Source organism: Neurospora crassa, linkage group V, assembly GCF_000182925.2.
Source record: "Neurospora crassa OR74A linkage group V, whole genome shotgun sequence".
Lineage (NCBI taxonomy): Eukaryota > Fungi > Ascomycota > Sordariomycetes > Sordariales > Sordariaceae > Neurospora > Neurospora crassa.
Window position 1 is genome coordinate 3090979 of NC_026505.1, and position 25543 is coordinate 3116521.

The 25543-nt window shown below is 52.1% G+C and overlaps 9 protein-coding genes across 10 annotated transcripts; 5 read left to right on the forward strand and 4 right to left on the reverse strand.

Moving 5' to 3' along the window:
* On the forward strand, nucleotides 1-3222 carry gel-1 (glycolipid-anchored surface protein 5). Its single transcript, XM_956435.2, has 5 exons — nucleotides 1-256; nucleotides 311-1403; nucleotides 1472-2043; nucleotides 2097-2185; nucleotides 2246-3222. Exons 2-5 carry the CDS (start codon nucleotides 1274-1276, stop codon nucleotides 2826-2828), a joined length of 1374 nt encoding a protein of 457 aa, XP_961528.1. The 5' UTR covers nucleotides 1-256; nucleotides 311-1273; the 3' UTR covers nucleotides 2829-3222.
* A 478-nt stretch (nucleotides 3223-3700) lies between these two features.
* Nucleotides 3701-5199, reverse strand: NCU01163 (GAF domain nucleotide-binding protein). The gene is made up of 5 exons (XM_956436.2): nucleotides 5115-5199; nucleotides 4875-4979; nucleotides 4782-4786; nucleotides 4580-4659; nucleotides 3701-4290 (listed from the first exon to the last, which is right to left on the reverse strand). Exons 1-5 carry the CDS (start codon nucleotides 5115-5117, stop codon nucleotides 3953-3955), a joined length of 531 nt encoding a protein of 176 aa, XP_961529.2. The 5' UTR covers nucleotides 5118-5199; the 3' UTR covers nucleotides 3701-3952.
* Nucleotides 5200-6164: 965 nt separating this feature from the next.
* NCU01164 (transcription elongation complex subunit) lies at nucleotides 6165-10515 on the forward strand. The gene is made up of 5 exons (XM_956437.3): nucleotides 6165-6904; nucleotides 7004-7088; nucleotides 7145-7266; nucleotides 7338-8943; nucleotides 8996-10515. Exons 1-5 carry the CDS (start codon nucleotides 6728-6730, stop codon nucleotides 10102-10104), a joined length of 3099 nt encoding a protein of 1032 aa, XP_961530.3. The 5' UTR covers nucleotides 6165-6727; the 3' UTR covers nucleotides 10105-10515.
* On the reverse strand, nucleotides 10462-12643 carry NCU01165 (LEM3/CDC50 family protein). Its single transcript, XM_956438.3, has 2 exons — nucleotides 12077-12643; nucleotides 10462-11987 (listed from the first exon to the last, which is right to left on the reverse strand). Exons 1-2 carry the CDS (start codon nucleotides 12296-12298, stop codon nucleotides 10971-10973), a joined length of 1239 nt encoding a protein of 412 aa, XP_961531.1. The 5' UTR covers nucleotides 12299-12643; the 3' UTR covers nucleotides 10462-10970.
* Nucleotides 12644-14199: 1556 nt separating this feature from the next.
* Nucleotides 14200-17901, forward strand: mcb (microcycle blastoconidiation). Of its 2 annotated transcripts, XM_011396176.1 has the most exons (4): nucleotides 14307-14965; nucleotides 15255-15411; nucleotides 15485-16011; nucleotides 16079-17901. In XM_011396176.1, the coding sequence occupies exons 3-4, from the start codon at nucleotides 15544-15546 to the stop codon at nucleotides 16766-16768; spliced, it is 1158 nt and encodes a 385-aa protein (XP_011394478.1). In that variant the 5' UTR covers nucleotides 14307-14965; nucleotides 15255-15411; nucleotides 15485-15543; the 3' UTR covers nucleotides 16769-17901. The 2 variants fall into 2 exon arrangements, with proteins under 2 accessions (XP_011394477.1, XP_011394478.1); XM_011396175.1 differs by having other exon boundaries at nucleotides 14200-14965; nucleotides 15255-16011; nucleotides 16079-17034.
* Nucleotides 16896-18419, reverse strand: NCU01167 (hypothetical protein). The gene is made up of 2 exons (XM_956440.2): nucleotides 18110-18419; nucleotides 16896-18001 (listed from the first exon to the last, which is right to left on the reverse strand). Exons 1-2 carry the CDS (start codon nucleotides 18144-18146, stop codon nucleotides 17343-17345), a joined length of 696 nt encoding a protein of 231 aa, XP_961533.1. The 5' UTR covers nucleotides 18147-18419; the 3' UTR covers nucleotides 16896-17342.
* Nucleotides 18420-18687: 268 nt separating this feature from the next.
* On the forward strand, nucleotides 18688-21560 carry NCU10359 (neutral ceramidase). The gene has a single exon (XM_001728255.2). The coding sequence runs from the start codon at nucleotides 18862-18864 to the stop codon at nucleotides 21385-21387; it is 2526 nt and encodes an 841-aa protein (XP_001728307.2). The 5' UTR covers nucleotides 18688-18861; the 3' UTR covers nucleotides 21388-21560.
* Nucleotides 21561-21738: 178 nt separating this feature from the next.
* Nucleotides 21739-24137, forward strand: NCU10360 (hypothetical protein). Its single transcript, XM_001728254.2, has 3 exons — nucleotides 21739-21914; nucleotides 21982-23502; nucleotides 23566-24137. Exons 2-3 carry the CDS (start codon nucleotides 22058-22060, stop codon nucleotides 23747-23749), a joined length of 1629 nt encoding a protein of 542 aa, XP_001728306.1. The 5' UTR covers nucleotides 21739-21914; nucleotides 21982-22057; the 3' UTR covers nucleotides 23750-24137.
* nuo24 (NADH:ubiquinone oxidoreductase 24) lies at nucleotides 23831-25497 on the reverse strand. Its single transcript, XM_956442.2, has 3 exons — nucleotides 25102-25497; nucleotides 24739-25029; nucleotides 23831-24632 (listed from the first exon to the last, which is right to left on the reverse strand). Exons 1-3 carry the CDS (start codon nucleotides 25243-25245, stop codon nucleotides 24276-24278), a joined length of 792 nt encoding a protein of 263 aa, XP_961535.1. The 5' UTR covers nucleotides 25246-25497; the 3' UTR covers nucleotides 23831-24275.
* Nucleotides 25498-25543: the final 46 nt, after the last annotated feature.

The window sequence follows — 25543 nt, forward strand, 5'->3', positions numbered from 1 at the left end:
ATCCACTTCCATCCAGAAAGCTTCAAGCTTGTTCATAATTGTCGTGAGTTCAAGCTTTTTTTGCCAAGGGCGCCAGTGCTTCGGGTACCAGATCCATCTTGAGAGCTTCAATCACAGTTCGTGCCTTGTGTCGTCCAAGCCTACAGCCGCGTTTTACTATGTTCAAGCCTGACACCGGGGAGGGGAGAGTCGACTTCCGAAGTAAAGATCTAGCAGATTCAGCAAACGGACCAAGAACTTATCGAGGCGGCTGGCTGTGTGTCGCGCAATTGCTGTCCTCCTTGCGAACTGATTGTTAACGCTTTGGCAGGTGACTTCCGTTCCACATGTCCCACGGACGACAATTCTGCAGGATGTTGTCGGAGTGCCCGAGCTATCCTCGACGTCTTGTTCTATTATTATTAAAGACCACTACGACGTTGGATGGCTTGCATATCGAATGAAACTCGTTATGTATACCTGTGACAGAGGAAAAGGCTGCAAAACCTCGAGGCTCGACAGACGATCACTTCTCGATGCGTGGATGTTGATCTCTAGAGATTTGCAGGAGAGAGTTGCACAGCCTTCAACCTGGATACAGCACTCAAGTTCAAGGTCTGCGCTTGCAGTGGAAAAAACATGAAACAGAAGCAGGTAAATCTTGAACATCCCGTTAATCTGTTCCTCTCTGGATCAATGACCGGGGCCACACCAATCTTCAAACCTTGAATCATCGGCCTTTATGCGTCCAAGGTGCTCCAATACCAGGTACCCGCACCGGTCCGATCACCACTACAACTCCACCAAGGAACTTGCCCGGTCCATCTTGTGAAAGGAACACGGGAAGGGATGAACAATGCGCTTACCAAACAATCTGAACGGCTCCGGCTGGCAATTCGACGTCTGTGGTGACACGGCTGCTTTTTATGTGCTCGTTCCCCCCTCCTCGTTTCACTCCAGTTGCTCTATCCTTCAAGAGCACCTTCCACTCTCAACAACATTTCCGTGCTTGAAACGGTTTCCCCTCGTTCTGTACACAGGCTGTTTGCCCTATCCCCTCGTTCGGTATTGATCGCACACATCAAGTTCTTCTATTTCTGATTATTTCAGTTCTGTTTCACTTTGTTTACTTGGTCAATCTTTATCAAGCCCATTTTGGACTTTCTTGCTGGGCCTTCTATCACCTCTCTTCATACATAGACTGCCCGATAATTATTATCGACGCGACATCTGAACGACTGCCGTATTTTCGCTTACACATCGCAATACGCGAGAAAGTGTTGACGACACCAAAATGAAGTCTATCAGCTTGATGTCGGCGTTGGCGTCCATCGCTAGCCTCAGTGCAGCGACCCCGACGCCAACCGAGCGGGAGCAACCACACAAGCGGGCTGATCTCCCTGCTATCACAGTCTCCGGAAATGGTGAGTGGTTCTGGCTTTGGAAGATGTGACCTTTCAACAAGCGGAGATGCTGATTTCTTTGTTGAAAGCCTTCTGGAAGGGCAAGGAGCGCTTCTATATCAGAGGAATCGACTACCAGCCGGGAGGATCGTCCGGCATGACGGATCCCTTGGCCGATCTCGACATGTGCAAGCGCGACGTTGCCGAGTTCAAGAAGCTGGGAGTCAACACCATCCGTGTCTACATGGTGGACAACTCCAAGAAGCACGACGATTGCATGAACCTCTTGGCCGATGCCGGAATTTATGTCGTTATTGACGCCAACACCCCCCTTTACTCGCTTAACCGTTACGACCCCCATCAGTCCTACAATGACAAATACCTCCAGAGCGTTTTCGCCACAATCGACGCTTTTGCCAAGTACGACAACACCCTTGCCTTCTTCTCGGGCAACGAGGTCATCAACGATGTGGTCAACAGCACCCTGGCAGCCAAATATGTCAAGGCCACCACTCGTGATATGCGCCAGTATATTGGCAACCGTGGCTACAGAAAGATTCCTGTTGGGTACTCGGCTGCGGATGTCTCTCAGAACCGCATGCAGCTCGCCAGCTACATGAACTGCGGAACTGACGACGAGAGAAGCGACTTCTTCGCCTTTGTAAGTTTTCCTTTGGGTCGATTGGGCAGTTTAGAACCTGACATCAGATACAGAACGATTATTCCTGGTGCAGCTCGAACTTCGTGGACTCCGGCTGGGACCAAAAGGTGAAGATGTTCACCGGTTATGGCATCCCCATCTTGTAAGTCTTAACTTTCCTCCGAGAAATCTGTCAAATCAGCATATCTGACCTTTTCATAAGCCTTTCTGAGTATGGCTGCATCACTCACACCCGCGACTTCGCCGAAATTGGGGCTCTTATGAGCGACAAGATGACCAGTGTCTACTCGGGAGGTCTTATGTACGAGTATGCGGTGGAGGAGAACGGATACGGAATTGCCAAGCTCGGCCCTGGAAGCAAGGTTGAGGAGAAGCCTGAATTTGCCAACTTCGCCAAGGCCATGAGCAAGTACCCGGTTCCCACGGGTGATGGCGGCTTCACCTCGACTACCAAGGCCGCTGCTTGCCCCACCAAGGACTCCAACTGGCTCGTTGACTCTACTCTGCTCCCCGCTATCCCCGACGGTGCCAAGAAGTTCATGAAGGACGGCGCTGGCACTGGTCCGGGTCTGAATGGTGAGGGCTCTCAGCAGGCCCAGGGTACCAGCACTGGCGACGCGGAACCGGGTTCTGGATCTCCCACAAACACTGCTTCTCCCTCCGGCAGCGTCGAGAGCCAGAAGAAGTCCGGAAGCACCCGCGGTATCGGCTCCGTTGACAAGGCTCCTTTCGTCGTCACCGGATTGGTCATGTTCTTCACCTTGACCGGCACCCTTCTTCTCTAGGTCAAGGAACGATGTAGTTTGGCGTTTGCTGGATCTACAAGTTAATGATGAGGTGTTGAAAGCTGTCGTCCAGCTGGATTTTGCAGCGCAATGTATAGCATAGAATAATGTTTTTTTTTCTTTTTTTTTACTCTTATTCTTCTTTACTAAGAACGTGACAAACATAATCCATGGAGACACAATGTCTCCGAGTTTGGATTTTATTGAAAATACCTACATCAGGAAGTTGTTCTTGAGGTTTTCTTTTCCTTGGGATATTCTGCCGACCTGCTGATTAAATCGACCAAGGCTTGCTTGTTGAGTGTCCACTTCTATTGCCAAACACCCTAGTTCCTTTTGTTTTGCAACTGAACAATGGTAGGATGGTATATATATAACTCACCTTCCTCTTTCGCAGCAAGAACAAAGTGCTTCACAAGTTCATCCTGTCCGTACCTTCTTTGATAAAGGGAGGACAAACACCATTGGACAAAGTCTAAACCACCTGCAGTCGCCGTGCTTGCCCTTGATACTCAAGCGACCAGTACAGACCAAGGTGACAGGATCTCCTCCGGACCATGTATATCACTCACCGAGTCCAACACTGGTCTAATTAGTTGAGCGAGGGTCTCTCTGCAGTGTGCCGTACCCGACCCCGGTTCACGAAGAGGCCCCGTGTTCAACTCGGTTGCAGGTCATGAAAATCTTTCGAGCAAAGCCGGGATTCTGGTATGCTGCCAACGACTTTCCGTGTTTGCTCCCTACTAAAATGGTAAGTAGTGTCCTGCTACAGTTGACTCTTTTAGTGGGTTTTTTTTTTCTTCTTCGGTTGTTGTTCTGTTCTTCCCGCACTCTCTGTTTTTCTGTGTCACACCTGGTGAATAAGATCAAGACGAGACCGGAGGACCTAGTGTGAGAGGTGGCTGTCTGCGAAAGAAGACGAAATAGGTAGTCTGACCAATCACCAACACGAAGAAAACTGATGTCTGTTCCCATCCATATCTCTAGGTATCTCATCAGCAGCCCAAAGCCCCCATTTATCCTCCACATCTTTAAACCCCAACAAGTCTTCTCACCCTCATTCCACCCCTCCCCTACTATGGACCAATCTTCCCTTACTCCCCATTGCGCAAGCTTTCAAAAATTCAAGGCCAGTCACAGCTCCTGCCCACCAAATCCGCCAACTTCTCCAACCACACCTTATCGACCTCATCGAACCCGTTCAGCTCCGCACAGTCCACATCGATGATGGCCACCACCCTATCATCCACCACAATGGGAACCACAATCTCGCTCTTGCTGTCGCCGTCGCAGGCGATGTGGCCGGGAAAGGCGTCGACGTCGGGAACGAGCTGAGTGGTCTTGGTGGCGGCTGCGGCACCGCATACGCCCCTGCCGAAGGCGATGGTTTGGCAGGCTACTTTACCTTGAAAAGGGCCTAGAATGAGTTCGGTAGTGGAGGGGTGGTTGAGGGTGTAGAAGCCTATTATGTGGGCGGGTTAATTTGGATTTGGAAGAGGCTAAAGGAAAAGAGGGGAAGGGAGAGAGAAAGAGAGAGTCAAGTGTAGTGAGATGAGACGTATAGGTGTGTTTGACAGGCAAAGTAGTGACGCAGTGAGGAGAGGGAGATGTTGTCCAAAAAGGACAGGAATTTTCGACGAAGCAAGGTAAAATGAAAACTGAAAGAAGAGATAACGACCGTTGAACAAGCAGAGGTAGGAAGAAAAAGCTGGATTGGATCTTGAACAAAGATGAACACAACAAATACTTACCAGCCCAGTTGACCTGGTTGCTCGGAGCCGGAAGAGACTTGAAAGCGTGCCAGAGAAGGGCAGCGCAGTTGGACAAATTGCTATTTTTTAAAGAGTACATTAGCACTACAATGAGGATCTTGTACGTTCCATCTGTTGTTTTCAGGACGGACCATCCCGAGAAGGGGCTGTAGGGTACATGTGGGAGCCAACGTCGACTTACCAAACCTAACGAATGTCAATCATTCAGGTCACCTTTTTAGACATTGTCCCTTCCTGATGTGGTGGTGCAAGCAGGCTTGGTTCCTCATCTTACCCAGTTCCTCTGCTCATAGAACAGACCTTCAGCTTGGTCAAGAACCTGCTGGTAGGCCTCTTCCTTGGTGACGTTGGCAGCAAAGTTGGAAGCGTCGGCGTGAACCTATAAGACGAATACCGTGTTAGTCTCAACCGTCCTCAAGTTTGGAGAAGCCTGTAGTTCGTAGGTAGGTATGCGCGATGAGGTCTTCAACTGTCTCGAAACAAAGGATTGGACTGATTGAAACTGTTCACGAACCATTTTGACGTATTATTATGACCCTGTTCTTTCTATGTACAAATCTTGAAAATCGACCTAGAGTGGTGGTGTTGGACACCGAGGAAGCGAACTTCAACTTTTGAAATTTGTCATTCACTTCTGAATCCGGGGAAGTGGGGCCAAATGGCACTGCTCCGGTCGGGTCCGTGCGGAACTGCCGCCGTACCGGCAGCCGATGGGCCGGCCCCGAGTGGCCTCCGGTGGATTCACGGTTTCGATCCCAAAGAGGACCGGACTGAATCACCAGCCGGATAAAGGAATCCAAGATAATTGTGCGGATACTTACTAGATGGTGTGGGAGGCTCGTCCTCGCTTCATACTGGGCAGGATACAGCTCAAGGGCCCTTCTCGGAAGTTGTGCTGATGGCAGCTTGTCTTCTATTAGTGATCTGGACCTTATGATGTGCTGTCTAAGTTACCCGAACCAAGGTCCAGAAGATGCCCAAATGGTTGTCGAGACGGCAGCGGGAACTACTTATTTTTGCAGTACAGCAGCTCGCTTTGCAGTGAACGTCAAATCACGGACAAGTGATTGGTTCGATGGGCACAGTTCGTCGTCTTCCACCATTCAGTAAAGTTTCCCGTCGGGCAGATGTTAGCCAATTTTTCCATCTCATGGCGGTATCTTCCAGAATGCCGATCTATCAAGTATAGATGTGAAACATCACAGGTTTTCCGAGCGGCATCTTGGACATTGCTCTTTGCACTTGTACGCGGTGTCTGGGCCCGTCGAGTCTATTCTTGAAGATAGTGTTGCTGTCGTTTCGCACAGTGATTGCCATCACTCGTTCATTTATTCATTCAGGTTGACATGGGTATCAGCTCTAGGTTGATCGCTGCTGAGGACGTTCTTTGCGTCGAAGTAAAGAAAGGTGAGTTCTGGTTAGTACGTCTACTAGTATTTAAATGGAAGAAGTTCGGCACCCCAGAGCTTCCATCGCTTGCCAAGACTTAGTTTAATCGTACCTGTGCATTGGAAACTTAGCTCCACCCCTCCCGTCCCTCTGTTTCCATTCCACGCCCTGTCCCGCCTGTCCCTCTTTCATCTCCATGCACTCGCTGCAGGGCACCTAAAGAAAGAGGTACAAGTTCGACTTACAAAGTTAACAGAATCGCAAGTTGTTGGAAGTCCCGACGACACCATTTACGCTCGTCTATTTCCATCATTCATCAATATACTTCTCTACGATTCCCATACTACAGACCTTTCAGGAATATCACCATTGCCGTGGCAACCAGCATATATAGTTGCCTCAGGCACAGAACAGAACCTCTTAGGCATCCTAACGCGAAGGCAGTGGACAGGGGCGCCAAGAGCTGTGGCCCGTGACGTGAGCGACGCGCGACACGGGAATTTTTGTGTCTTTGGCCTGGAACCGGATCCCGGCTGGCAAGCACTGTAAAGTACTAGCAGTGCCGGCTGGAGAGGTGTGGTAGCCTTGTTTCTGTCATCTTGAAGGGTGTCTGCCGCCACCGTCAGTACCAGAGCAAGCAGCCCCTCGCCAAAAGCACGACTTCACCCAAACCCAAACCTCTGCTGATTTGATTGTTTCTGCCATCTTCAATCGCGCGCCGCTGTGCCGTCGCTCATCATGGCAGACATCAAAATCGACAGCAAGGTCTTCCAGGAGCGCGTCTCGCACTTCTACAATGCCTGGAAGGCCGACAAGCGCTCCGGAGACGCTCTCTTCGGTGGCGTCTCTTCCATCGTCATCCTGATGGGCAAGGTCGACGAGAACCCCGAGTTTCACAAGAACAACGCTATCCATGTGAGTTTTGCCCTCTGGAGAGCCCGCTCGGCGTGCGCTGGCTGTACGTCTGGCGGGCCATTCCAGTCAAATGACAGCTGCTGATAGCTCTACGTAAAGTTCTGGCTGCTAGGTTACGAGTTCCCGACGACCCTCATGCTGTTTACCCTCGACACCATCTACATTCTCACCACCCAAAAGAAAGGTTCGCCCGGTATTCCCGACCCAAGAACGCGGACAAACTATCTGACACGTTAATAGCCAAGTACCTCGACCAAGTGAAGGGCGGCAGATACCCCGTTGAGGTCCTCGTGCGGGGGAAGGACGCCGCCGAGAACGAGAAGCTTTTCATCAAAATTACGGATGCCATCAAGGCTGCGGGCGTAAGTTACATCCCATCCTGGGCGCACATCAACATCTCGGTGCGGTTCTAACACATTTTCGCTCGTTATAGAAGAAGGTTGGCGTCCTTACCAAGGACACCTCCAAGGGCCCCTTTATCGACGAATGGAAGAAGGTCTATGCCGATAACTGCAAGGATGTGGAGGAGGTTGACGTTGCCCAGGCTCTGTCTGCTGGCGCCTTCTCCGTCAAGGATGAGACCGAGCTTCGTGCCATGCGGACCTCGTCCAAGGCTTGCGTCGCCCTCCTGACCCCTTACTTCCTCGACGAAATGTCCAATATCCTCGACCAAGATAAGAAGATCAAGCACAGCGCACTAGCCGATAAGGTCTTCAACAAACTGGAAGACGATAAGTTTTGGAAGACCGTCGAGCTGCCCAACCGACAGAAGCTCCCGGCTGACCTCGATCCCGAGCAGCTGGACTGGATTCTGGGACCGATCGTCCAAAGTGGTGGCAAATTTGACCTGAAGTGGCAGGCTGATTCTGACAATGATATACTCCACCCGGGAATTATCATCGCGGCTATGGGTCTCAGATACAAGTCCTATTGCTCCCAAATCGCCAGAACTTTCATGGTCGATCCCAACAAGTCCCAAGAAAGCAACTACAAGTTCCTACTTGCTGTCCACAACCTCATTCTCAAGGAGATCCGGGATGGTGCCATTGTCAAGGATGTTTACACCAAGGCCTACAACTTTGTGCGGTCCAAAAAGCCCGATCTTGAGAAGCACTTTCTTAAGAACGTCGGCTTTGGAATCGGCCTGGAGAACAAGGACCCGACCTTGATTCTCAACAACAAGAACACCCGTACCCTTAAGGATGGCATGACACTGGTTGTGACCACCGGCTTCAGTGATATCCAGAACCCCAACCCCCAAGACAAGAACAGCAAGGTCTATTCCTTGATCCTTTCCGATACGATCCGTGTCACTAGCTCCGAGCCGGTGGTGTTTACTGGCGAGGCGCCTGTCGATGTTGATGCCACCTCGTTCTTCTTCAAAGATGAGGAAGAAGCACAGCCCACACCGAAAAAGGAGAAGCGGGACTCTAGGGTGGGTGCCGTTGCAACCAAGAACATCACTAGCACTCGTCTACGCTCTGAGCGTAATACAACGGTAGATGAGGACGCGGACAAGAGACGTCGCGAGCATCAGAAGGAACTCGCGCAGAAGAAACAGAAGGAAGGCTTGGCCAAATACGCCGAATCTACCGCTGATGAGAATGGCGTCGAAATCAAAAAGTTCAAGCGCTTCGAATCTTACAAGCGGGATAATCAATTCCCGCCCAAGGTTAAGGATATGGGCATCGTTATTGATCAAAAGAACGCGACCATAGTACTGCCTGTTATGGGCAGGCCGGTACCCTTCCATATCAACACCATCAAGAACGCAAGCAAGAGTGACGAGGGCGAGTGGTCATTCTTGAGAATCAACTTCCTATCTCCTGGCCAGGGTGTGGGTCGGAAGGATGAGCAGCCCTTCGAAGATGCATCTGCGCACTTCGTCAGGAGCTTGACTTTCAAATCAACCGATGGCGATAGGTATGCTGACATTGCAAACCAAATCTCGAACCTCAAACGAGACGCTGTCAAGAAGGAGCAGGAGAAGAAGGATATGGAGGACGTAGTTGAGCAGGACAAGCTCGTTGAAATCAGAAGTAAGTCGCTTTCCCGGATCAATTGTATTGCAACATACTAATTAACTATCAGACCGTCGGCCCGCCGTATTGGATAATGTCTTCATCCGGCCGGCCATGGAGGGCAAGCGTGTGCCTGGTAAGGTGGAAATTCACCAGAACGGTATTCGCTACCAGTCACCTCTCAGCACAACGCAACGCGTGGATATCCTCTTTTCCAACGTTCGCCACCTTTTCTTCCAACCATGTCAGCACGAGTTGATTGTGATCATCCACATCCACCTCAAGGATCCCATTATCATTGGAAACAAGAAGAAGACGAAGGATGTCCAATTCTACAGGGAAGCCACCGACATCCAGTTCGACGAGACCGGCAATCGGAAGCGCAAGTATCGTTATGGTGATGAGGATGAGTTCGAGGCTGAACAGGAGGAACGCCGGCGCCGCGCAGAGCTGGATCGCCTGTTCAAGTCGTTCGCGGAAAAGATTGCCGAGGCGGGCCGCAACGAAGGCATTGAGGTGGACATGCCACTCCGCGACCTTGGTTTCAACGGTGTACCGTTCCGCAGTAACGTGTACATCCAGCCCACCACGGAGTGTCTCATCCAGATCACCGAACCTCCATTCATGGTTATCACCCTTGAGGACATTGAAGTCGCACATCTGGAACGTGTTCAGTTTGGTCTCAAAAACTTTGATCTGGTGTTTGTCTTCAAGGACTTCACGAGGCCACCATACCACATCAACACCATTCCTGTCGAGTCTTTGGAAGACGTCAAGGAGTTCCTTGACTCGTCTGACATTGCCTTCTCAGAGGGTCCTCTCAACCTCAACTGGGGTGTCATCATGAAAACGGTCACTGCCAATACCCACCAATTTTTCTTGGATGGTGGCTGGGGCTTCCTGCAGAACGACAGCGACGACGACGAAGTGGAGGAGGAGGAAGAGGAGAGCGCCTTCGAAATTGACGAGAGCGAATTGGAGGACGCTTCCGAGTCTAGCGAAGAGGATTCCGAATACGACTCCAACGCCTCGGAGGAGGCCAGCGATGAGGCGGAAGACAGCGAGGAGGAGGAGGGCGAGGATTGGGATGAGCTGGAGAGGAAGGCTAAGAAGCGTGACAGGGAGAGCGGCTTCGACGACGAGGAGGAACGTGCGGCACCCAAGAAGCGGAGAAAGTAGACTGATTAGACCCGGTCTTCGTTCGCTTGAGCTCTTCTCGCGATATGACAAGGTTAATCGGTTGACATTTATTTTCCTTGTGAGTTTGCATATCTTGGGAAAAGGGTTTCAAAATCGGGCCTGTGTACAAGTTTGGCTTTTTTTCAGACTTTCCCTTTTTTTCCTCTTTCCTATGTCGGCGTGGATTTGATTTTGCGCGGTCTTTTTTTCTCTCTTCCAATGGGCAAATTTGTCTGGCGTGCAAATGGGATATATTGTTTGGTACTGTAGTTGTATGAACATGGTAGGTAGTAGTAAACTACTTGTTTTACACAATCTGGCATGGTGAGTGATACCGTACTTTAATTGAAGTTGTCACAGGAAATGAAAATGAGCTTGTGGTTTTCTTTTTTAAAAAAATTGTGAGTAAATAATGAGACCTACATCCCATGAAATGCATCTGTACTAAGTAGTGAAACGGAAACTATACCAAACCCAAGACGCCGTTCAGTTATTGATATCCCAAAAAGACTTGTGTAAGCGCGTGCTGAACTTCAAAACCCAGCGAAGTTTTTGGAAACAACAACAGGCAAAGCTCACAAAGAGCGGTTCCGTGTTGGATCAGGAATCCCGCCCTCTCTCTCTCTCTCTCTCTCTCTCTCTGTCTCCTTCAAGTTGTCTGCTTCTCCTTACCCTTTCCGCCTCTTCTATCCCAATTCATGTTTCGACCAGCCAGCCAGCCCCCGTCCTAGCCTCATCCCGCAGGGTAAGAAGTTTCATCACATCCATCCAGCCATCCATCCATCTCACGGCGTAATTAGGGTCTAAATTATATCTTCGTTCTTTGTGTGTTTTGTCTTACTTGGTTCGAGTTCTGGTTGCTCGTTTCACGTCGATCCAGCCTGAGCGGCCGAAGGCTGATTCCACGACAGGTACGACGGGTCGCCCAGCTTACGAGGCTTCCATATGAAGAAAGACAAGACAAAGTAGATGTCAAGAATAAGGCAGATGCCGCCGACAATGAGGAATATTATCCCTGGCCAGATGTTGCGGGCGCCCATGGCGGTGATGGTGGTGAGCACGATGGACTTGTGTCCGTTGTAAACGGTGGTGTTGAAGTTGTCGACAATCTCAATCCGGTAGTTGCCCGCCTTCATGGCGTCGCGCTCGTTCTTGCGCACCAGCTTGTAAAAGTCGGGCGAGGCAGCGAGCATCATCCAGTTCTGGAAGTCGGCCCAGTTCTTGAGGTCGGGAAGCTTGGTGTCGTTTGTGTAGCCGTTGGGCCAGGCTGCCTCCCAGTTGGGTGGGGGCACGATATCGGCCCGCGAGTACTTCGTCTCGCCGTATAGGTCCTTCAATCCCTCCCAGCTGATGTCACCGGCCTTGTTGGACATGACGTAGTCGGTAGAGTTTTGCTCGTTGTAGGGGTTGGAGAAGGTGTCGTTGAACATGGAATTGGCCACCACGCCGCACGGGTAAATGACCTTTCCGCTTCCTCGAGGGTCGAGATCCAGGGGCTTGCAGGTCGAGCCGTCGATAACATCCTTGGATACGGCATCGCCCAGAAGTTGCTTGGCGTTGAACGAGTTAACGTAGCGACGATGGTTCTGGTAGAAGTTGTCGAGATGGTAGTAGAAGCTGACGGGTGCCGGGAGTTCCTCGGGAATAGGGAATGAGATAACGCAAATGTTTCTTGGAGCCGTGATGCCGCTCCATTCGAAGGTTACGTTTTTCTCCTCAACATGCCATGTCGACATCTTCTTGGGGTCTAGGTTCGGATGGTCGGCCAGGGCTTTTGAGGTGAAGTGCGACTTGATGTTATCGGGTGGAATTGGTTTCCTTGTGTCATTTCCTCTGGGCGCATCTCTCAGACAATCTGTGTAGTCGATACTGATATCTCGAACCTAAAAAGATGGGTGGCATGGTCAGCGGCTGGTCGGACACTTTTTGCAGCAAGTGACAGGGGGCACAGAAAAGAACCGGGGGAAAGTACAGTGAAGGCGAGATATGTCAAGTAGGCGCCAAAGCCAAGATAGATGGCGGCGAGGACAGTAAAAATGGAGACGATAAGTTTGGGCGTGAGCACGCATTGCCAGGCGCGCATTCGTTGCTGGCGGAAAGCAGTGTTGGGTGGACGGTTCTTGGGAGCATCTGTCTCTGATGAGTTGCCGTCCTGGGAGCCATCGCGGCCGCCACGGCGACGGCGAGGTGCCATGTTATCGGATTATTCCAGCGACTATTGTCGTCGCTAAAAGGTCGGAAAGATTCGAAGACCAGGAGAAGGGCGGGCGCTTGCGATGATGCAAGTGGAATTCAAGCCGTTTTGCAAAGTTGATGGAACGGCGGCGCCAGGAACACACGCAACAGGGACAGAGTCTAAAGGTGGGCAATGGAATTGTCAACGAACAGTTTGAGTCGGGCGCTACAAGGACAGGACGGACGGGCAAGTCCACTGCTGCACTCCATCGCTGCAATGGCTCGAGACCTGAGTGGGCAGTGGAACGCGGACCCGGACCCTTCGGCCTTCTGGGGCGTTGCAACAATTCAAAATGGTCCGTGCCTTCCTCTTGGCAGGGAGGCTGTGAGTTTCCATTTCAGGGCTTGGTTGTCCGACGTCCGACTTCACACTCGGATATCATCATCTGAGCACTCTCACGAGATGTCTCACGTGAGCGAGAGCTTGTCCAGGCCGCTCAACTGAGGGAACCGCTGAGGGCAGCACACGCACGGGCCATTCTCCGCTGCCCCGCGAATGCACGTCAACAGTCATTCAAAGAGGTGCTTCTTTAGAACACAACAACCTCCAGAATCGGGCACAGAGTGAGCTGCCAATCTCTATATGTGCCACCAACCTCTCGCGCTTCGTTTCACCTTTTTGCACAACGTTTCTGTTCTGCGACTTCAGATCCGTCTCACTATCTGGTACAAGAGTGATATATCAGCTGTGTGTCTTGTGTTTACCGTTCGGCGCCCGGGTGGTATCTCGGCCTTTTGCATATCAGTATCTTGATTGCAACATCCTGTTCTAGGTCTCATCCGCTCCACTTGATCTGATGGGGTCGGGGACCAGTCAACCGGACACTACATACGCAACCAGCAGCGTTCACGCGCAGGTGATAGTAACAATTGTTCGTGCAAGATTGACAGGCAAACCGTTAGAACCCTACACAAGCAACTTTCAGCACCACGACACAAAAGACTTCTTCGCCGTCGTGTGCGTGAAGCCTTGTGCATGTGTAGAACGAAGCATTGAGACAAAAACGGCTGCCGAACAGCATCGAGATCATCAATGAGGTACTGCGTAAAACTGATGAATAACGCCAAGTCTTCGGGGATGGTTGCCACCCGCAAAAAAAGAAGCTGTTTCTGGCTTCTCTAGTCGAGTTTGGCTCGCAAACGTTACGAAATGGCTGCCGAGATCTGCAAGAGAAGCCGAAGAAGAAGGACAGCATCAGACTCACACGTCAGACACCCGACGGGGGCGGATGGGTCAATGAGGTATTGAGGTTACAGCCAACCAGACTCTAGACCACATGTGTAACCCCGGCGACAGAACATCTGAATGGCAGGCAATGCGGGCAAGCTGGCACCAGAGAAAGAGAGCTGGCACACGCAAGATAGGCAATTGGACAGGGCACGCAGGGACACCAAAAGAAGCAAGGAAGAAGAAGGGGGGCAGTCGCATGAAGGCTCGTGCTTGTGTTTTCTAGAAGGATTCGACAGATTTGAGTCTGTGATCGTGCTTGACGGAACTTGTGGAGAAGCAACAAGGAGCACAAGAGAGGTGGGTCTTGCCCCCAGCAGGGAACGGAGGAGGGCATTGCCTTCATTGTTCCAGTTGTCTCGACCCTGTTGATAGTCAATCACTGACGTGGCTTCGAAAGATGTTTGTCGAATGATGGCTGACGAACATCAACGCGTGAAAAGATGAGGAGTTGAAGATTCAGCGCCGGCTGCTAAATCCAGAGTCAATTCCATGAGGTGGTTCTGGAAGGCTTCTGTAAGCCTTCTGTAAGCCTTCCCGTCTGTGACACGGTCCTAGGTACTTACCTTAACGGCCAAGCTGAGGCAATGGCCGGAAAGGGACATCGCAGAGAACCCTGCACGCCAGTACGGCAACGGTCGACCGTCCAGCACCTTGAGTTCACGACCCAGAACCCAGATAACGAGCGCAAACGGCATCACCCACCCCACCTGCCCGCCAAAACCTAGAGCTTCACCTCCTCCACATCACTCCCCTCATGCCAGCTTTCCTGCTCTCTGTGTTTCCGGCGCTTCTACTCTCGCCCTTTTAACAAAGACAGTAATAACCGAAGACTCCCTTGTCTCATTTGCCGTGTCGTGCTCAGCTCTCCAGTCCTCTGTTGTTATTGCCATTCCCCCTTCCATCATTTCCACCTCCACCCACACAGCTCCCCGCCGCCTGCTTCGTTCGGTCAACACGCCTCGCCACAGCTGCCTTGCTTCTTTCTTGCGTCGCTACAAGGCAACTCCTCTGCAAGTGAGATCGCAATCGCAACCGCAATTGCTCTCGCGACACCAGAATTCGGTCGCAACGAAGAAACCTACCCTCGTGCTGCGGTGTTTGCCGAACCGTCTTAGCCTTTATTCCCTGTCCACATTACAGCCTTGTCTGCTCTGCTTTCCCGGGCAGCCACGTATAAAGCATCTCGGGCTACGAGCTGGTCAAAGCATCCCAGCCTTTGCTCCCTTGCCATCGCCCATTCCGCAATCCCGCTCGTCCTTCATCATCCCGCCCGCGATCCTCTGAAACCTATCCATCCATCTCCGGCGTTCGCAACCACCGCAAGACTGTTGTCCGCGAGATTGCTTGCGACCTCAACCTCTCCATACCACCTATCCTACATCTGGTGATCCCTAGGTAAGTTCCCTAAATCTCTTCAGCCATGTCTCACCTTGTTTGCTCGATCAACATCGTTGTGCAATCGAACATCTTGTACCCGTGCGCTAGGTCGCATAGATTCGTAGTCAAACAGATCACATGGAGTGTGGATTACTGTCATCCCAAGACCGATCTCTTCTCTGCGTCATGCCATTCTGCCAATTTCGCAATTTCCCGTTCGGCAATTCCACTCTGATCCGATGTCAAGATCTATGCGGGTGATCATCCATGCTTGTTCTTTCGGTAATCAGGTGCTAATTTTGTAAAGTGCTTCCAGGCGCCAAAGATCTACCTTCCGACGCCCCGTGTTAAATTACAGACGCTCTGGTCCCTTGCGACCTTTCGATCTCCATCCGACCTTTGCTCGCGAATTATAAAATAAAGTTCGGGGACAAAACACTTCTGGATCCTTTTTCTCAGTTTCAGTAGGTAGTGTTCGGTCCAAGCTACAAGCATCTGCATATCTGATTCGAACATTTGTCTGATATAAGGCAACAGCTCTCAATTCAGCTCGACACACCTCACAAGATTCATCTGTTGGGATCAACGTCACCACAATGTCGAGCACAGGTTTCACCAGCCCTTTTGGGAACGCAAACCCGTTTGGCAGTTCAGGCAGATCTGAGTCTGGGCCAATGCATAGGCTGGTTGAGGAAGACGAGAATGATACTATTACTTCGCCTACAACTCCCCATTTCGGCGTCAAGAACAACGCTGCGCCCGCTTTCTGGAACGGCTTTGGTGGCGATGCTCCGTCAGACATGCCCGTCCGGCGCCAACCTGATGACTTCCCTGCTCACTACAACTTGGGTCGCCGGACCTCCGTTTCGGCAGAATCCCTGAAACCAGTCACGGATAACTCCGACAACTGGTCACCTCCTGTTCATCCAAAGACAGCAGAGCAACTTGAGCGTTTGAAGAAAGCCATCAGCGGCAACTTTCTTTTCAACCACCTTGAGGACGACCAGAGTGCCCAAGTATTGGGTGCTTTGGTAGAGAAGCCGGTGCCTGCCAAAGGAATCAAGGTTAGTACCTGAAGCCACTGCAACTCTCTGTTTTGAGAAACACGGTTTTTCTAACGCTTTTTGGCAGGTGATCACTCAAGGCGATGCCGGTGATTATTTCTATGTGGTAGAGAAGGGAAGATTCGAGGTTTATGTCAACAGCACCGGCGCTCTTCAACCCGGCCCAGACGGCATGGGACAGAAGGTTGGCGAGATAGCGGAGGGTGGCTCTTTTGGCGAGCTTGCCCTCATGTACAACGCACCCCGTGCTGCTACTGTTGTCTCTGCTGAGCCCCAGTGCACACTATGGGCGCTTGATCGTGTCACCTTCCGACGAATTCTCATGGAATCGACCTTTTCTCGTCGTCGGATGTACGAGAGCTTTCTCGAAGAAGTGCCCATCCTCAAGACCCTCACGCCATATGAGCGGTCCAAGATTGCGGATGCTCTCGAAAGCCAGAAGTACCCGGCTGGCCATGAGATCATTCTTGAGGGTGACCCCGGCCACTCCTTCTTCCTGTTAGAGGCTGGCGAGGCGGCAGCGTTCAAGCGAGGAAACGATTCTCCAGTTAAGAACTACAAGAAGGGTGATTTCTTCGGTGAGCTTGCGCTGCTGAATGATGCCCCTCGCGCGGCCAGCGTCATCAGCCAAACTGAGGTCAAGGTTGCCAGGCTTGGCAAGAATGCTTTTCAAAGGTTGCTTGGTCCGATTGAAAGCATTTTGCGGAGGACTAGGTACGTCGAAGCGGAAGAGGTGGATCCTTTGCAGGTGTCTTGAGGAGACCAGAGTGCAAATTGAATTGTTATAGACTAAAATGGCTTTCTTTATCACTGTTGGGTAAGGTCCGTTCTTTGGCCTGGGTTTGGGGTTCAAGACTTGCACACAGAAGTAGTTAGTAGTTGTTGTCGATGTTAGCTTTATTGCTGGTTAGGAAAGGCGTCTACTAGGTTCTAGTACAACATATACTGATATCATTCAATGTCGCCCATTTGTTCCCAGAACCGCGAAACGCAGGCTGTAGACTGGTCTTCCACCTGCTCGATACCATCTGGGTCTCTATTACCGAGTTTCATTGTGCTTATTGTGTTGTTTTGGTGTTGCCTCCCCTCTCATCCATTGTCTATCCCTCGGGGGATTCTTTGCAAATTAGGTACCTAGCAGTTCATTCCATGGTCCTTGTCGAGCTCATTCGTCGCCTATCGTGACACGCCCTCCTCTGATGCAGATTGATGCTTCACTGAGCCTTTCTTTCCCCCATGTGTCTATACAGCCAGACACTTCGTACCTTGCCTGTAAACCCAGGACAAAACCAAAGCCACAAAATCTCCTCTCCATCTTGAATTACCACCCCCTACTCCATCCCCCTCCTAACCTCCAAAACCTGCCTTCTCAACCCCTCCACAGCCGCTTCCGTCTCCAACACCCTACCCACGCCCTTCTTCCACGTATCCTCCAGTCCCAAGATCTCCGGTCCAACCTCGTCCTGCGCCTGCTTCCGCTGCAGCGTTACCAGATCAATCTCCCTCTTCGCCTCCGCCAATTCCTTTTCTATAGCCTTCAGCTCCCCCTCTAGCTGCCAGTTGCCAATCAGCCACGCGTTCTTGCCGTACGCGTCCAGCAAAGCTAGGTGCGCTCGCCGCTGCGCAACGTAGGCGTGGTCCGTGTAGGCTTTCCCAAGTAAAGAAGAAAGAAGGGTGGTGGCTTCGGAGCTGTCCATTCCTGCAAGTTCGGAGGCGGAGGGGATCTCGGGGAGGGAGGAGTAGCGGGCTAGGTCGAGGGCGGAGAGTTTTGGTGGCGGGGCTTGTTGTGTACCGTCGGGGTTGGCGGCTTGGACGTGGTGGGAGGCGATGCGGTCGAATTCGGATTCGAGGAGGGGGGTGATGTGGGACGAGGGCGTGAGTGGAGGGGGGAGAAGGGCGTGAAAGGGATCGTCGGGTTGGAGAGAGCGTTCGGCGGCTATGAGGGCTTCGGCGGCGGAGCGTTCGGAGGGGGTGGGTTCCGGGTCAATGTCTGTGATGGAGGAAAGGTTAGTAGTTGAGTTGATTGGGGGTGGGTGAGGTTGCGGTGAAGGAGCAGGAGAAGATCCCTTGGAGGGTTGTACAGTATGGTTGGACGTACATGGAAGGGATTCGTGGATTGTGGTTATTAGTGGCATTTTGGCGGTTTTTGTGATGCGCAGTTGTCGCTATCTTTTGGGAGATGAGTGTGGTGCTGATTTTGATGTGCTGTCCTTTCTAGGTTTGCTTCTTTGGCCGTGCTAGTCGGGTCACCGGTTTGTTCAATTGGGTTCCGTATGTAGTAGTTGGTAGTCTCGGGTACGGCGTAAAATCCGTTGGAATGCGACTGAGGGGATGGTTTGTAATGTGCGATATCGTGACCCTATGTTTGCGTTGCGATGCGATGCGATAGCGCGAAGGTGGCAGTCGCGATAACACGAAAAATCGTTCCCCACCTCGTCCCGGAGTCGGGCTGAACAGCGGCAGGATCACTGTGCGCAAGACCCCCTGATTAACGGTGCTTGGCGGTGAGCTTCCCTGGCCTTAGAGCGCTGTTCTCGTTAATGGCACGGTGTGGTATCCGCTCTTCAGCTCCGCTAGTGGGTCCTATGACGACACAGCTGCTTTGGCGCCAAGCAACCTTGTTGGCTGGTCACCCGGCAGGCATTGTTTACTGTTAATCGTCCCGGGCTATCCAGAGGGCTGCTTGTGCCTGTCTTTGATTGTTTCCTGACTATATAAGCGTTTGTAGTGTGTTCAACACGTCAGGGAGTAAAAGGCAAACACGGAACATCGTCTGCTTCATTTACTCTTTTTGCTGATGATAATTACATTCGAAAGTCACGGCTTTGTTATCGAGTAATCCACCGAGCGATGGCACCTCAAGTTGGTGATCTTCAGTTCGAACCTCTAGCTGTTGATCAGGAAAAGGCACAGACATTCGAAAGGGACCGGAAAGTCGATACGAGCAAAGTCCCTCTTCGAGTTCGGTTCGCCGAAAATCCAGACTCACAAAGAACTCCACGGTGTCCTACATCCAGAGCAGCATCCCTGTTCATAGGAAACATCTTGATAGTTATCTCGGTCGCTGTTGCCTTGTTCCTGGTCGCTGCGCAGTTCGATAGCTTATCATGGAACTATTGGCGCTCAGATATTTCCAATCCAGGAACCAATGTGTCAACATGCGCTACGGACACCCAATACCTACTTGGTGTTGGCAAAGGTGACATTACCGGTCCAGTGGTTGAGATTAACCTCATGGGCTACGCCGATCCAAAACAACTCGGTACCGGTCTTCGTCAACGACTTTACTCGCGAGCCTTTATTGTCGGGAGTCTCGAGCGTCCTCAAGATCGATTCGTTTACCTGGTGCTCGATACGCAATCCGGCGATACTGCCGTCCGATTTGGCATCATCAAAGCCTTGAAAGAGCTAGGTCCCGAATATGCCTTTTATGGCCACCACAACATCGCCCTTACAGGCACTCATTCCCACGCCGGACCCGGAGGGTGGTTGAACTATCTGTTACCGCAGATCACGAGCAAAGGTTTCGATCGCCAGGGATACCAAGCCATTGTCGACGGCGCGGTCTTATCCATTCGAAAGGCGCACGAGAGCTTACAGCCAGGATACCTCAGCGCAGGCACAACCAAAGTTTTTGGGGCGAACATCAATCGCAGCTTATTCTCTTACCTCGCAAATCCCGAAGCCGAACGCATGAAATACTTCAAGAGCGAAGAAGAAGATGGCTCGGTGGAGAAAGACCTTACCATGCTGAAATTCCAGCGAGCGTCGGATGGAAAGAATATCGGTGTTCTTACGTGGTTTCCCGTTCACGGAACCTCTATGCTTGGCAACAACACTGTAGTAACTGGGGACAACAAGGGAGTTGCAGCTTGGCTCTTTGAAAAGAGCGTTCGTGGAGACTCGTCAGCGGCCGAGGATTTTGTGGCCGGCTTCTCCCAGGCTAACATGGGCGACGTCAGTCCCAATGTGCTTGGGGCTTGGTGCGAGGATAACTCTGGGTCACAATGCAGCTTCAAGAACAGCACTTGCAGCAACGGCAAATCCCAGGCTTGTCACGGCAGAGGCCCGGCCTTCAAGGTTCACGATGATGGCGCCAGCTCCTGCTTCGAGATCGGAAGACGCCAATTCGAACCAGCAAAACAGTTATATGACCACCTTATCAACAATCCATCACCGGTCCGAGGCCCATGGGTTAAGGCCTTTCACACATTCCATGACATGTCCAATTTCACATTCATTCGGCCTGATGGCAAACCCGCCCGCACCTGCCCAGCGGCATTGGGGTATTCCTTTGCCGCAGGAACGACTGATGGGCCAGGGGCATTCGACTTTACTCAGCACAACGGCAACGAGAACACGACAATGCCTATCTGGAAAGTTGTTCGGTATTTCATCAAGGCACCAGGCGACGAACAGAAGGCTTGCCAGCATCCCAAGCCTATCCTCTTGGATGTAGGCGAGATTCTTAGGCCTTACGATTGGAGTCCCAACATTGTTGATGTACAAGCCTTCCGTGTCGGACAATTTGCCATCGTCGTCAGCCCAGGCGAAGCCACCACCATGGCTGGTCGTCGGTGGAAAGAGGCCGTGGGCCAAAGCTTCAAGAGGATTCTCGATCAAGACATGGAACAGACCTACGGCTACACTGGTGGACCTTCGAGCAATCCCATTGTCGTCTTGGGCGGACCCGCAAACACTTACACGCACTATATCACGACCGAAGAGGAGTACCAGATTCAGCGGTACGAAGGAGCGTCGACACTCTACGGACCCGATACGCTCAATGCTTACATTAACGTGACTCTATCATTCCTTCCTTACCTTTCTTCCGAGTCTACCAGCCCGCCGGCCCACGATGAAAAGTCGTTCCCGCCTGACAACACGAACCGATCATTGTCTTTCATCCCGGCGGTGGTCCGTGACGCGCCACCACTCTTCAAGGGCTTTGGAGACGTTCTGGTTGATGTTGACTCGGCGCGAGGATACCATAGGGGAGATGCGATCCGGGCGGTATTTGTTGGTGCCAATCCCAGAAACAACCTCAGGTTAGAGGGAACGTACGCGGCAGTAGAGAAGTTGTTTGTCGACCAGGTGAACCCTCAAAAGTCGGAGTGGCGGACCGTGAGAAGCGACGAGGATTGGAGCTTGATTTACAGCTGGAAGAGGAAGAACAGTGTGATGGGAACGAGTGAGGTGGAGATTATGTGGGAGACAGGAGAAGAGACAGATGAGTGGTGGGATAAGGAGCTCGGGCCGGGAGTGTATCGACTTAAGTATTATGGTGATAGCAAGAGCTTGTTTGGGGGCAAGGTCCAGGAGTTTGAGGGCGTCAGCGGGGCATTCACCTTGGTACGAGAGAACTGGCTTGGATGATGAGAATAGCACGGTGTTTTTGGTAAAGTGGTATACATGAAGACGGCGTTTTCGGGGGGCTTTTGTTAGTGGGGATTTGGGGTTTCGATATCCGTTCTTTCTTGATGTTTTAAGTTTTCAGTACACTGGCTGATATTGACTGATATTCATGACATTACTTGGTTATATTGCCATTTTCAAGTTCGACTTCTTCATAATCTGGGTTCCAGAATGGAAGCAGCCGATCATACTAGAACTTCCGGATTGGGAGACAACACGGCTCCTTGTGCCTCTACCCCGCCTTTGCTGCATATAGTGGAAGTCACGCAGGAAAACCAGAGCAGTCAGCTTTGGATTAAGCCTGGGTCCCCCCTTGAGTCTCTGTCACTGCGTCCTCGTCCACTTGCCCGGGACTTCCAATCCTTACCGTAGTCACCTTCACACTGCCCTGACCTTCTTTTGCTCTTCGATCCAACCCTATACTCAACACATGGAGGTTCCTTTCAAATCAAAGAACATCGAACAATCGGTTTCTGGACCCCAGATAAGTACGGCTTATGACGTCAATGCCCCTGACCAATCAGCTGATGACCTTGCACTTACACGCTCAAGCAGAAGAAGCCCAGGCTACAACTCACCCCTGGTAACCAAATCCACACGCAAGTCAACACTTCAGTCACAAATCGTAACCATGGAAACGCTCGAAGACATAAAGCGGCGCACAACCGACATCCTCTCGTCGATATCGACCACTTTGACTGCCAGACACCATGCCGATGATCACGGAGCTCACATGAGGGGCAGTTGGGAGAAGATCAAACTCCCCGCCCTTCCCAGATCTTCCCACTCCGTCGACATTGTCGCCGGGACGGCCTACGTCTTTGGCGGCGAGGCCGAGAATGCCCGTCAGCCCACAGACAATGACATGCACGCCATTGTCCTTCCGTCCAGTAGCGCTCCGGCGGATTACTATGCCATCAAAGCGAAGTCACCAAAGAACACGGATGCCTCGGACGAGAAGAACAAGGTCTCTGAAACCAACGAGTCGAACGAGACTCCTGCCCCGCGTGTCGGTCACGCCACAGCCGTCATCGGCCACCGCATCTTCCTCTTCGGCGGACGTGGCGGTCTTGACATGACTCCCCTCGACGAAGCCGGTCGTGTCTGGGTCTTCGACACACGTACTCACTTCTGGTCCTACCTTGACCCCGTCTCCCCCGTCAGCGAAAAATCCCCCTCTGTCCCAGAACCGCGCAGCTACCATTCGGCCGTGGCAACCGACAAGCCCCGTAACTTCAACAAGGCATCGCCCACCAAAAAGAGCAACAGCCGGCCGGATACTAGTTCTTCCACCAGCCATAACGTTGCTGGTGACATTGGCGAAGGCCTCATCAAGCGCGCAAACACCATCCGTGACTGGGCCACCGGCGACGGCAACGTGGACGAAGTCGGTACCCCGCAGCGCCCCATTGTTGGAAAGATCGCCGAGCACGCCGTTGACGCCGATGTGGACGGCTACGGCACCTTCATTATCCACGGCGGTTGTCTAGCCGGTGGGAAGAGGACCTCGGACGTCTGGGCCTTCGACATTCACTCCCGCATCTGGCAGCAACTGCCTGACGCCCCTGGTCCGGCTCGCGGGGGTGCCGCGCTGGCGCTGAGCAGAAGCAGACTGTACCGCTTTGGCGGGTTCAACGGCGAGACGCAGGAGGGCGGACAGCTGGATTATTTGGAGCTCGTACTCGAAGAGTTTGACGATCGATTCAGCAAAGGAGACGCCAGCATCTCGGTTAAAGATGGATGGAAGAGTCTGTTGCAGGGTAAGGAGGACGTGGGCTACAAGGAGCCGGATCCGGAGCCCGTTCCTACAGTTCTCAGCAGTCAAGACCCCGAAGAGGAGCAGTGGCCGGGAGCAAGAAGTGTTGCCGGTTTCGAGGCGATCACTGTCGGTGGTGGCCGCGAGTATCTTGTTCTCATCCTTGGAGAGAGAGAGGGGAGTGGCAAGGGACATGACGCTGCAGGAAAGTTCTGGGACGATGTCTGGGTCTACCAAGTTCCCGCACAAGGCATGAGTCTGGCAAGCGTTGGGGATAAGGTAAAGTCTGTCGTTGGAAGGAAGAACAGGGAGGGTAAATGGTAAGTTTTCGGTCCTGTCGGATGGCTCGTTGACCATGATTGCTAACGATTTGGGTGCTGCAGGACGAAGATCGATACTATCCCACATGATGCTGAAGACATTGACTCGGTTGGCGGTCCTGGCCCAAGAGGCTGGATTGCTAGTTCAGCCATGGGCGAGCTTGAGGAGAATGGTATCTTGATCTGGGGTGGCTTGAATTCTGAGAACAACAGACTAGGAGATGGCTGGATTTTGCGGTTGCTCTGATGCGATTTGTGTTTTCCGCCATGAGGATATACCACATGCATTGTTATCAACGCCCCGTTGAATTAACCGGGGTAACGAGTGTTTATGGGCTTCAAAGTTACTATATAAGGTTGTTAGAAAGCGAGATGTGATGACTTTTAAGCGTAGACAGGAATCGGCTTACCATTGATGTTGTCTTCTGTGACCAACACCTAAGGTTTAACGTTAATAGGAGAGAAAAAACTACAAGTGGAGGAAGTGGACATTATGTAACCAAGCTCGACCAAGGACATCAAGGCCTTTGTAATCAGCTTGTGCCTTTCGGTTGGTTCAGGTCATCTTTAGCTCATCCCCAAGAAAACCACAGTAAACAAATACAGATATTGTACCGTATAACCTGAGGGAAATTAATACATCTCCGGTCTAATGCATTTGCTGTCATCACTGTCCTGTTGGTCCATGTCCTGTCTATGTGACAGTTTCTGTCAATCGTAATTCCACCTCTGCCCCATAACCGCTCACTTAACCCAATATTAAGCCCCTGGATTTAAAGATCCGATCGCGTGACCTCCGGTCCGTATGGCTCGCTCGTCAAACTTGTTAGGCCGGCGGCGTTCTCACACGTCTGTCTCCCGCTCTGTGGGCCCGGCTGAGGCGCCTTGGACACATCCGTGACGCTCTCCTTGAGCGCCGACAACACCTGCTTAATGGTCTCCGGGGTCAAATCTTCAAAGTAGTCATCGTTGATCTGGACCATGGGCGCGTTGGCGCACGCGCCCAGGCACTCAACCTCGATAAAAGTGAAAAGGCCGTCGGGAGTGGTCTCGCCTTGCTTGATGCCAAGATGCTCCTTGATGGCCTTGACGATCACGTCGGAGCCGCAGCCACCTAGTTGGCAAGGGGTCTGAGGAAGGGAAAAAGAGAGAGTCAGCTACAGCCGAAGCTGAAGGGAAAACACATGTGCCGAAAAAAGAGGTGACAGAAACCCAAGTGCAAGGGGAGAAACATACGGTAGTGCAAGCCTGAACGTGGAACTTGCCAACCGGGGTGCGGTTGTACATGGTGTAAAAAGAGGCGACCTCGTAGACGCGCATGGGCGGCATCTCAAGCAGACGGGCCACCTCATTCATGACGCTGATGCTGCAGAAACCGTGCTGGCGCTGGCCAAGATCGAGCAGGGGCATAACGGCCGCCTTCTTGTACTGCGGCGGGTAGCGCTTGATAATCTCTTCGATGACCTTTTCATTGTCGGCCGAGAACTTGAAGGGGATGTCGGGGTTGTTGTCGGGGGTGTTGCGGTGCTGGACAATGGTAAAGGCAGACTGTCAGCACGCTGAGGAGCTTCTGACGGCTTTTGTAGAAGCAAAACATACCACCATGAGGGTGTCGCTGGGCCTCCGCGCCGAAATGGAGAGGCATGCGCGGGAGACGGGCGCAATTGTCGAAGGCTTGGTGGACAGCCGGGTCGCCGCCCGGACGGCCGTCCGCATGAGGAAGGGAGTTAGCTTGGTCGCCATGGCTGCTTGATACGCGAACGGTGGCGATGAGGCCCGAATTGGCGACTTGCGATTACTCGTTCGAGAGGTTGGAGCTTTTCGTAGAGCTTACGTTCTCGTCGACGTCCCAGTACGGAGGTTGCCCGCGGTCCCGCTATGTTAAACGGGTTGGATGCTCTGATGGTTTGTGATCAAATCCGGGCAGGTGATTGGCCAAGGAGCTGCTTCGCTCGGGTTAACCGAGCCGGGGCAAGTGCCACAAGCGGTGCTTCGGTCTCACTCTCCTCTCAGCTCTGGACACTGCCCGAGTGGCTGCCAC

Bases quoted from the DNA above. Each gene is read 5' to 3' on its own strand.
- NCU01167 (XM_956440.2), bottom strand. From the start codon at position 18,146: ATGCCACTAATAACCACAATCCACGAATCCCTTCCAT. The intron at 18,002-18,109 runs GTACGTCCAACC...CCTCCATCACAG, and splicing joins AATCCACGAATCCCTTCCAT to ACATTGACCCGGAACCCACC.
- nuo24 (XM_956442.2), bottom strand. From the start codon at position 25,245: ATGGCGACCAAGCTAACTCCCTTCCTCATGCGGACGGCCGTCCGGGCG. The intron at 25,030-25,101 runs GTATGTTTTGCT...ACCATTGTCCAG, and splicing joins CCAGCGACACCCTCATGGTG to CACCGCAACACCCCCGACAA. The intron at 24,633-24,738 runs GTATGTTTCTCC...TCCCTTCCTCAG, and splicing joins ACGTTCAGGCTTGCACTACC to ACCCCTTGCCAACTAGGTGG.
- NCU01163 (XM_956436.2), bottom strand. The intron at 4,291-4,579 runs GTAAGTATTTGT...CCCACATAATAG, and splicing joins CAACCAGGTCAACTGGGCTG to GCTTCTACACCCTCAACCAC.
- NCU01164 (XM_956437.3), top strand. From the start codon at position 6,728: ATGGCAGACATCAAAATCGACAGCAAGGTCTTCCAGGAGCGCGTCTCG. The intron at 7,089-7,144 runs GTTCGCCCGGTA...ACACGTTAATAG, and splicing joins TCTCACCACCCAAAAGAAAG to CCAAGTACCTCGACCAAGTG. The intron at 8,944-8,995 runs GTAAGTCGCTTT...ATTAACTATCAG, and splicing joins CAAGCTCGTTGAAATCAGAA to ACCGTCGGCCCGCCGTATTG.
- NCU01165 (XM_956438.3), bottom strand. From the start codon at position 12,298: ATGGCACCTCGCCGTCGCCGTGGCGGCCGCGATGGCTCCCAGGACGGC. The intron at 11,988-12,076 runs GTACTTTCCCCC...CCATCTTTTTAG, and splicing joins TGACATATCTCGCCTTCACT to GTTCGAGATATCAGTATCGA.
- NCU10359 (XM_001728255.2), top strand. From the start codon at position 18,862: ATGGCACCTCAAGTTGGTGATCTTCAGTTCGAACCTCTAGCTGTTGAT.
- mcb (XM_011396175.1), top strand. From the start codon at position 15,544: ATGTCGAGCACAGGTTTCACCAGCCCTTTTGGGAACGCAAACCCGTTT. The intron at 16,012-16,078 runs GTTAGTACCTGA...GCTTTTTGGCAG, and splicing joins TGCCTGCCAAAGGAATCAAG to GTGATCACTCAAGGCGATGC.
- NCU10360 (XM_001728254.2), top strand. From the start codon at position 22,058: ATGGAAACGCTCGAAGACATAAAGCGGCGCACAACCGACATCCTCTCG. The intron at 23,503-23,565 runs GTAAGTTTTCGG...TGGGTGCTGCAG, and splicing joins AAGAACAGGGAGGGTAAATG to GACGAAGATCGATACTATCC.
- gel-1 (XM_956435.2), top strand. From the start codon at position 1,274: ATGAAGTCTATCAGCTTGATGTCGGCGTTGGCGTCCATCGCTAGCCTC. The intron at 2,044-2,096 runs GTAAGTTTTCCT...CATCAGATACAG, and splicing joins GAAGCGACTTCTTCGCCTTT to AACGATTATTCCTGGTGCAG. The intron at 2,186-2,245 runs GTAAGTCTTAAC...CCTTTTCATAAG, and splicing joins GGTTATGGCATCCCCATCTT to CCTTTCTGAGTATGGCTGCA.